Source organism: Ictalurus furcatus, chromosome 5 (genome assembly GCF_023375685.1).
Source record: "Ictalurus furcatus strain D&B chromosome 5, Billie_1.0, whole genome shotgun sequence".
NCBI classification, from domain to species: Eukaryota; Metazoa; Chordata; class Actinopteri; order Siluriformes; family Ictaluridae; genus Ictalurus; species Ictalurus furcatus.
Genome location: NC_071259.1, coordinates 590,292 through 600,291, shown reverse-complemented (window position 1 = coordinate 600,291; position 10,000 = coordinate 590,292). Strand labels below are relative to the sequence as shown.

At 49.2% G+C, this 10,000-nt stretch overlaps 1 protein-coding gene across 5 annotated transcripts in view; it reads left to right on the top strand.

Moving 5' to 3' along the window:
* Nucleotides 1-10,000, top strand: part of si:ch73-138n13.1 (titin homolog) — a 47,032-nt gene that overhangs the window by 11,341 nt on the left and 25,691 nt on the right. For all 5 annotated transcript variants that reach the window (XM_053624002.1, XM_053624004.1, XM_053624000.1 and 2 more), the window contains exons 3-6: nucleotides 323-1,391; nucleotides 1,989-2,067; nucleotides 6,623-9,589; nucleotides 9,871-9,996. In XM_053624002.1, the coding sequence (XP_053479977.1) occupies nucleotides 331-1,391; nucleotides 1,989-2,067; nucleotides 6,623-9,589; nucleotides 9,871-9,996 (4,233 nt within the window). In that variant the 5' untranslated portion in view covers nucleotides 323-330. The remainder of the gene's footprint in view (nucleotides 1-322; nucleotides 1,392-1,988; nucleotides 2,068-6,622; nucleotides 9,590-9,870; nucleotides 9,997-10,000) is intronic.

The following is a 10,000-nucleotide window of genomic DNA, read 5'->3' as shown; positions in this document are numbered from 1 at the left end:
ATTCGGGTAGGACATGTTCCCCTCACAGCTGGCCAGGTTCGCTGTTTTTAGTGCCAAGGTTTATACAGATGGGTCGAATTATATTTCTCAGACGTCATTCTTCACCAAATAAGTGTGCTCTTGTTGACTGGAAGCAGGGTAGACGACGTGCGTCGTGATGAACGTGAAGACCTCGGCGTAGTATAAAATAAACCGTTCTTTACTGATAATCGATTGACGTGTCGCTGCTACCAAGCAGCTTTATGGACTCGGCTCGAACCGGGTCAAGATCCCTTAGAACCGAGGTCTGTCATACATCTGACGTGTTCCTCTTGTCTCTCAGGTACAGTGATGGCGACCCAAGTGGAGCTCGAGCCTGGAATGATGAGCGGCCGTCTGCGTTTGAGTCCTCTGACTGACTCGAGTAATAAAACCCTCATGGAGGATTCATCCATCATCGGTTCAGACCCCAAGAAACCAGTCCCAGGCCCCAAACCGAGACTCACCCCAAAACCTTTTGCTGTGCAGAGAAATACCACGATACGACCCATTGTTGCTCCCAAACCTCAGCCCAAACCCAAACCGGAGTCGCTGACCAAACCAGAGCCACCAGGCAAACCCAAGTCAAGAACTAAATCAACTTCTGGGCCAGACAGCACACCAGACACTCCAACACTTACATCAGAACCTTCTCCTCCTTCTAATGATCCTGGTAAACTCAAGCCGACTGAGACAGCAGGCGTGGTACGAAGAACAAGTATGGGACCTTCAGCGTCTCAGTCCAGGCCTACAGAATGGTCATCTCGACCCAAATCTGGTGGTTCTATCACTCGGGCAAAATCCATGGGCTTCCTCAGTAGTGTTGGTTTGGAAGAGGATGTGGGTAAAGAGCGCGACGAGGTCGTGCGTCGTCCTCAGGAGACCAGAAGCTCCAGGCCGAGACCCGTGTCGGCTATTTTCCTGCCAGACCCCGCTGCATCTCCCACCGCACCTTCCGCACCACTCCCTGTGGACAGGCGGCCGCTTTCGAATGATCTCACCGCCAAATTCGAGCCCTTCGCACAAAGGCAAGCTTCAACAGGGGAGAGCAAGGAGAACACGCCGGAGAGCCCTGCCCCAGAAGACGGTGTTCGGAAGAGAGAGCCTTTGGATGCGAAGCCTTTAGAAAGAGCAGGAAGTGGTATAAAGAGGAGGATTAGTCTTCTTATGGACTCGTCTTCGTCCGCGGTTTCGGTTCCTGTCACGCGAGGTGCCGAGCCTCGTTCTCCAGTGCCACCCATCGCAGAAACTGATGGCGGTGTCGGAGTGAAACAGCGAATCAAAGAACTGACCGAGGATTTCTCCACCGCGCCGACTCCACTCCAGAAGCCACAGTTTAAGCCCCGCCCACTTCCAACGGATATAACGAAACGGTAAGCGTTTTCTTCGACTTGAACCTACAGCGCTAAGGAAACTCAGCCGGTGTTTATGTACGCAGATGATCTTCAGGTGACTGCGACTGGCATCTTGTCTAGCATGTAGCGTGTTTGGGATTAACCGCTTGAGGAACACGCGTGATGCTCTGACATACGACACCGCAGCTCCTTTCTCTTTCTGTTCTGCCGTACTGCGTGTTTACTTTTAGTTTTAGTTATTTATTGTTTTTAGTTTTTAAAAGGGTTGTTGTTGTTTAATCAATGTAACAATTGAGATCACTGACAAGTTGCTGTGGTAGAAGAGCGCATACTTCATACTTCTTATCCGTTTATAGTTACGTGGCATGTTATTCAAGTTCCCGTTTTCACTTATGTCACAGCAGCGATACAATGGTTACTATAGAAACCATAACGTATTAGAACGTGTGCGCTAGAGAATTCATCAACAACACCTGACCAATCGCAGTCCAGAATTCAACAGCGCTGTGGTATAACGGCGAGATTTACCCACAGACATCACGCTCGCCGTTTACTCGGACATGTCGGACCTATGGGATTAACGCTAGCTGACGTTCAATGTTGATTCGTTCACAGCTTTGCGTCGGACGCAGAGAGCACGAGCTCCAGCGAGATGAAAAGCGTCCAGGAAGGAGTCGAGGAACTCGGCAAAAAGGTGAGAGAATTTACTCCATCAGCAACACGTCAAATCCAGAAAAAACTTTATGCTGGAGTCTAGAAACTACAAAGGGTTCGATAGACAAAAGCAAAAAGTTTTCCTTTTTATGAATGAAAACGAATCCTGAAGCTTGCTTTTCTAGGTTTTAAACCGGAGCTACAAAGGCTAAAATCGCTAACACATTCTGGAAGCCTCCAGTTTAGCATTGTTCCTCAAAAGCCATTGTTCAGCAGATCAACACTGGAATTCTATAAAAACGGCGGAATTCGTTTCTAGTCTACATTAGAAATATAAAATACGTCAGTCGGACTGGTTCGACATGAGCGTAAAGATGCTAACGTGAAGGCTCCAAGTGACCGTTGCTCGTTAGCCTCGTATCCTCGGTACGAAACGAAACCCGTCTCGGCTGGTCAACCGCGTTCGGTGTAAACAGGAAACGGTGGAGATTTTGTTGTTGATGTGCGTCTCGTTTTAGATAAAAGCGTCCGTCGAATGAACAAATACAGATTACACGAACGCTCGGCAGCAGCAATCTGTTAAACCGCCGTGTTTAACGCTATCAGAACCGCGCCGTAGAGATTACAGTGACTCGCTGACTGATACGGCTTGAAGGTCGGCGCGAATGATAACGCTGCTATTATGATATTCTCAGCAGGTCAGCGTACACCGATCGAGAAACCAGACCTCACAGCCAGAATGATCTGTGATACGGAATCGTCTCTCATCAGTTCACCGTATTTCAATAGCGATCAGATTTTTCCCAATTAATTATCTGATCATGGTGCTGGACCATTTGTTACTGTAAACTGGGGGGGAGGAGCCGCTCGATATGTCCCGCCCTGACTTCCTGTATTTTTGGAAATTCCGTCAACACATCGAATTTCAATGCTAACATTAAATGCAGCGTCAAGAACAATTCTGATGAACTTTATAGGTGTTAAATCTGCTGCTCTTCATTGCACTTCACTGATCTGAACATATCTTTATACGGAATATTTTCAAAACGAATTGAGGGAGAAATAAGGGGGAAACATGTCCTACAGGCAGGTGGGTATGTCCTACAGGCAGGTGGGTATGTCCTACAGGCAGGTGGGTATGTCCTACAGGGAGGTGGGTATGCCCTACAGGCAGGTGGGTATGTCCTACAGGGAGGTGGGTGTGTCCTACAGGCAGGTGGGTGTGTCCTACAGGCAGGTGGGTATGTCCTACAGGCAGGTGGGTATGTCCTACAGGCAGGTGGGTATGTCCTACAGGGAGGTGGGTATGCCCTACAGGCAGGTGGGTATGTCCTACAGGCAGGTGGGTATGTCCTACAGGCAGGTGGGTATGTCCTACAGGGAGGTGGGTATGCCCTACAGGCAGGTGGGTATGTCCTACAGGGAGGTGGGTATGTCCTACAGGGAGGTGGGTATGTCCTACAGGGAGGTGGGTATGTCCTACAGGGAGGTGGGTGTGTCCTACAGGCAGGTGGGTATGTCCTACAGGCAGGTGGGTATGTCCTACAAGGAGGTGGGTTTGTCCTACAGGCAGGTGGGTATGTCCTACAGGGAGGTGGGTGTGTCCTACAGGCAGGTGGGTGTGTCCTACAGGCAGGTGGGTATGTCCTACAAGGAGGTGGGTTTGTCCTACAGGCAGGTGGGTATGTCCTACAGGGAGGTGGGTATGTCCTACAGGGAGGTGGGTATGTCCTACAGGCAGGTGGGTATGTCCTACAAGGAGGTGGGTATGTCCTACAAGGAGGTGGGTATGTCCTACAGGGAGTTGGGTATGTCCTACAGGGAGTTGGGTATGTCCTACAGGGAGGTGGGTATGTCCTACAGGGAGGTGGGTATGTCCTACAGGCAGGTGGGAATGTCCTACAGCGAGGTGCGCATGTCCTACAGGGAGGTGGGTATGTCCTACAGGGAGGTGGGTGTGTCCTACAGGGAGGTGGGTGTGTCCTACAGGCAGGTGGGTGTGTCCTACAGGCAGGTGGGTGTGTCCTACAGGCAGGTGGGTGTGTTCTACAGGGAGGCGGGTGTGTCCTACAGGGAGGCGGGTATGTCCTACAGGGAGGCGGGTATGTCCTACCGGGAGGCGGGTGTGTCCTACCGGGAGGCGGGTGTGTCCTACCGGGAGGCGGGTGTGTCCTACCGGGAGGCGGGTGTCTCCTACCGGGAGGCGGGTATGTCCTACAGGCAGGTGGGTATGTCCTACAGGCAGGTGGGTATGTCCTACAGGCAGGTGGGTATGTCCTACAGGGAGGTGGGTGTGTCCTACAAGGAGGTGGGTATGTCCTACAGGGAGGTGGGTATGTCCTACAGGGAGGTGGGTGTGTTCTACAGGGAGGTGGGTGTGTCCTACAGGCAGGTGGGTGTGTCCTACAAAGAGGTGGGTATGTCCTACAGGGAGGTGGGTATGTCCTACAGGGAGGTGGGTATGTTCTACAGGGAGGTGGGTATGTCCTACAGGCAGGTGGGTATGTCCTACAGGCAGGTGGGTATGTCCTACAGGCAGGTGGGTATGTCCTACAGGCAGGTGGGTGTGTCCTACAAGGAGGTGGGTATGTCCTACCGGGAGGTGGGTATGTCCTACAGGGAGGTGGGTGTGTCCTACAAGGAGGTGGGTATGTCCTACAGGCAGGTGGGTATGTCCTACAGGCAGGTGGGTATGTCCTACCGGGAGGTGGGTATGTCCTACAGGGAGGTGGGTGTGTCCTACAAGGAGGTGGGTATGTCCTACAGGGAGGTGGGTGTGTTCTACAGGGAGGTGGGTGTGTCCTACAGGCAGGTGGGTGTGTCCTACAAGGAGGTGGGTATGTCCTACCGGGAGGTGGGTATGTCCTACCGGGAGGTGGGTGTGTCCTACAAGGAGGTGGGTATGTCCTACAGGCAGGTGGGTATGTCCTACAGGCAGGTGGGTATGTCCTACAGGCAGGTGGGTATGTCCTACCGGGAGGTGGGTATTAAGTCTAAATAGTTGTACTTGAAGAAAACTGTTGAGTGAGAATGACTGGATTATTATTTCTCTCAGTTTTATAATAGGATTTATAATTTTAATAGGAACAGTGTCTACACAATAAAACATGACTATAAAGTTAATAAATGCGAGCAGTCTGAAGGTTTGTGTTTTCTGAAGGCTCGTTTAATGTGTGTTCTTCTGAACGTTTAGCCTTGTGAAGCAGGACCGTAGTTTGCATACTCTTGACCTTTTAATTTCCATGTTGTTTTCCTTTCTCTCTCTCTCTCTCTCTCTCTCTCTCTCTCTCTCGTGCCGAGAAGTCATATTTTCCATTCCCAAACAAACTTTTCTGTAGTAGTCTGTTCACAATCTCCTCCATCATCCATTTAAATCTGGGTTTTACTATTTATAGTTGCAGAACAATTTTCCCAGAAACTTCTCCCAATGCAGTAGAGTCTTGACCTGAAACAGCCAGCCATAACTGACCTCACTCCTGGCTGGAGCTTGTATTTTAAAGAAGAAGAAGAAAAAAGCCAGCCGGTGAGGGTTGAGGGAGCAGGTGGGGAAACAAAAAGAAATACAAACGGGTGGGACTAATTTGGAAAAAAGGCAGCATTGATGTCACAGAGGTGTGGTGCACGACAGGTGTGTAACCCGAGCTGAGTTGAGTCATATTTTGGAGAAGACCAACCAAAAAAAAAAATAGTCTGGTGAAGGTCAACCCGAGAGAGACACGATAGAGGCTTTGATTGAGCAGCTTTACGAGCTGGAACTAAGTACACACAGATCTCTCTTTCACTCCCGTATCTCACACAAGCAACAAAGCTAATGATTTTTGTGTTTCTTTCGTTTGTTTTTTTTGTTCTGACTTTGATCCTCTTTACGTTAATGATCACCCGATGAGTATTCTCATTTGAATGCTCTTTTCCATAGTTCTGCAGTTTGGCAGTGCTTCATTTTAATAAAAGGACATGTTGGTTTGACCGTGAGGTTCATGGTCGTGTTGAGGCCTGTCCAGAATTCTCTGCTCTCGTGAGACAATGTACGAACTTGGAACCTAGAAGGAGATCAGAACCTAAAGATCAGAATTTTTGTTGAAATAACTCAAAGCCCAAGGATGTTCGTTCTAGCGATATGAACTGAATTTGATCTGTATTACGACTCCTTACCAATTTAAAACCTTTTGATTTATTTTTTGTTCAGTTTTTAGGACAGTTCTTACCTGAACTTCTCTCCGCCACTTCTGGGTCCATTTGCAAGACCCTTAACCCTCAGCTGCTCAGTTGTATAAATGAGAGAAATGCAAACGTAAATATTTTCTCCAGCTGTCTCTTTATTCTCTGGTGTTATCGACGTTTATGCTATCGAACTGAAGAGAGAGCACTTGTGCAGCTTGAGACAATGCGCGCTCACCACCTGTGCTGTAGAGAACTATAATTATACCTGAAGCCTGCCACCGTTACTTGTGTAATGATTATAATTTTAGAGTTCCACTTGAGATTCTTGCTCATTACAGGAGAGGAGAGCAAGCCAAGGAAGCTCCAGTGGCTGTTATTATCTGTGTGTATATATGTATTAAGATATGACTCTGAAAATGAATATTTTCTTTCAGTCCAAGGACCTCCCTTCAACCGGGCAGACAAAACCACAGGAAGATCAGGACTTGCCTGCTAACGGGACTGGCGGTGTTCAGACTGTGAGAGCATCACTTTTTGAGAATGTGGTGGAGAAACACAGCGTCCAAATGATTGAGGATGCTCACTCTGGTTTGGCGAAGCACACACCCAGACGCAGCCTCTCTCTTCGGACTAAAGGAAGCAGTTTAGTCAATATTCTGGACGACGAAGATGACCGGTCTCTGGTCAAGGCTACGTACCAGAAGTCGGTGTCTCCTTCCAGTCCAAAGCGCATCGATCATGTTTTTGACATGGTGGCTGCGGTTGAGGAGAGTCGTGCGGTTAGCGAAAACATTCCGGGTGCCCATCTGGAAGAAAAGGCTCTCACACTTCGAAGGTCCAGTGGAGGGGAAAGGCTGCAACAACCCTCTTTGAATGATGGGATTCCAGGAGATGAGGAGAACAGCTTCACGGTGGGGTCCAGTAACGTGTTTAAAGACAAAGACAGACAATCGACTGGTCCTGCCGTGGAGAAGAGTAATACCCGTTACCTCCGAGTGGGAGCGCTGCCAAAATGGGAAGAGACTTTTGTTGATAAAGAAACAGAGCTGGAAATGGCAAAGCAAAGGGAGATGGTGAGAAAGATGGAGGAAGAGATCCAGAGGCAGATGGAGATCCACAGGGCTGCGAAAGCGGACATCGAAGATGATGAGCTGGAAAATGAGACCGAGATGGAAATAGAAAATGCTGCAGCTCTCAGGCAGCCGAAGGTACCAGAAACTGAGGATCTGCAAATGACCAGGCCGAGAGCGACTTATTTCGCTCTTACAGGTCAGATGAACGAGACTGTACACCAGAGAGCAGGAATAGACCAGGAAGAGATGTTTAGGAATGAGACGAGAGGAATCGCTGAAGACCGAGGTAAGCCAGGTGTGGCATTCGAGGACTTCTCTGTGAAAGTAGGGCGAAGGAGTTTTAAGAGTCCAGTGCCGTCGATAAGAAGGAACCCCTCCTTGCAACCTTCCTTTAGGAAAAATTCACCAGAAGGACTTCAGATCAGTGAGGGTAGAGACGGGGCACCTTGGTACAGAGAACAAGAAAAAGAGAAGGAATATCAGAGAGCAATGGAGCTAGAGTTGGAGAGACAGAAAGCAGCAGAGTATGAGAAGATGAAGGAGCTCGAACGGCAGAGAGAGTTGGAGAAAGAAAAAGAGAGGCAGCAAGAGTTGGAAAGACAGAGGGAGAGACAGAAAGAGATGGAACGACAGAGAGAGTTGGAGAGGCTAAAGGAAATTGAAAGACAGAAACAATTAGAAAAGGAACGTCAAAACCTGATCGAGTACGAAAGGAGAAAGGCAGCCGAGAGAGAGCTTGAGCAACAGAGGGAGGTTGAGAGGCAACAGAGGGAGGTCGAGAGGCAACGGCAGAAGGAATTAGAGAGGGAGAAGGAGAGATTGCTAGAGGAGGAAAAGATGAAACTGAGGGAGTATGAGAGACAGCAGGAGATGGAGCGAGAAAGGAAAAGACAATTGGAGTTGGAGAGGCTGCGAGAGATCGAAAGACAAAAACAAAGGGAGCTCGAGCGGCAGAGAGAGCTCGAGCGGCAGAGAGAGCTCGAGCGGCAGAGAGAGCTCGAGCGGCAGAGAGAACTCGAGCGGCAGAGAGAACTCGAGCGGCAGAGAGAGCTCGAGAGGCAGAGAGAACTTGAGCGGCAGGCAGAACAGGAACGACAGAAAGAGACTGAGAGACAGAAACAACTAGAGGAGATGGAGAAACAGAAACAACTAGAGGAGATGGAGAGATGGATGCAGTCAGACAGACAGAAAGCACTGGAAAGGGAGAAACGGAGAGAGATGGAAGATCTCAAGAAGATCCAGGATCTTGAGAAACGTCAGCTTCTTGAGTTCCAGCTTCAGAAAGAGAGCGAACGGGAGAAACAAGCCACGAGGAAGAAGCAGGAAAGAGTGGATGAAGGGCAGAGAGAAGCTGAACAGGGAAAGCGAACTGCAGAATCTCCTCTGCGGCCCAAAGTACTGGACCTGGACACCGTTTCTCTAGGGGATCGGTTTGGTACGAGTTTGGGCAGTGATCAGAGCCAAACGCCCAGATGGAGGCAGCCTTCAAATCGTGATGAAGAAGCTTACAAGCCATCCATTTTGGATGTTGACTCCTTCAAGAACCAAACACAACCTGGAGTTTCTGTGGATTCGTTTGGAATGCCTGCATTCTCAAGTCTGGATTCGGTTAGAGCCAAACCGATGACTCCAACCAGTGGAGCCAAATCACTGTCTCCAATTCATCCTCAGTCCTTGTTGCAGAACCTCCAAAGAGACGCCTCTCTTCATTCTCAGCTGCAGGCTCCTTTTCAGTCTACCCTCTCAGAACAAGCAAGACTTCCATCACCACTTCAGCCCCAGATTCTGAACCAACCAGAGCTTCAAGCCTTTGCCTCAGAAAGACCTAAACCCCAAACACAATCACAGTCCTTCACCCCAGACTGGACCCATAATGAGCACCAATTTGACATGTGGGGAGGTTCACAGAGGGAAGTAGCTGTGGATGAACCTTTGTGGTTGTCTTCAACAGAAAGTTCCAGAAGGCCTATTAGTGCCAGACCGTCCAGTCTGGAGCAACTACTCCAACGGCAGGACGAACGAATTACAGGGCCCGTTTTGAGCCCGGCTTTACCTCCTTCACTGACACCAACTTTGACTCCAGTTCAGTCTCCTGGCCTCATACCTCCAGTGGTTCCTGTCCAGATGCCTACAGTCAGCACTGCAACTTCCCCAGGACAGATTTTGAGCTTGGAGAGAATTTTGAACCCAGATAGTCTTTTTGCTGGTAGTAGGAAGGAAAACCAGACTGCCTTTACTCCACTGGTACCCGAACCTATTTGGAGCCCAAACTGGGAGCTGGCATCCCAGGAACCCAGCCAGATGCAACACAGGATCACAAGGTCCCAGGTGAGTGAGAACTTACATAACCTCCTGCGTGATTGAGTGAGTGGGAGGCAACTGGCGTCCCAGGGTCATCAAGGCCAGATATTAAGTTTAGCGTACTTCATGTTAGCTAGCTTGTTAGCAATCGTAGCTGCCCGTTTCAGTCACACGGTTTACCGTAATTGCTAGCCAATTACTAGCTAATTTATAGCTGGTTTGGGATGTACTACATAAGATTTGATATTTTATGCCAAGCTTTTTCGTGTGAAATGAATATAATTTCGTGTGTGTGTGTGATTGTCTAGGAGCAGTCACGAATGCGATCGAGAAGCATTAACCAGAGACCTGCTCCCGCAGAGACCTCTGTAGACGGGCCGTTAGCTCGACTCAGGAGCCGCAGTGCACACCGAGACAAAAGACAAGAAAGCTGGGTGA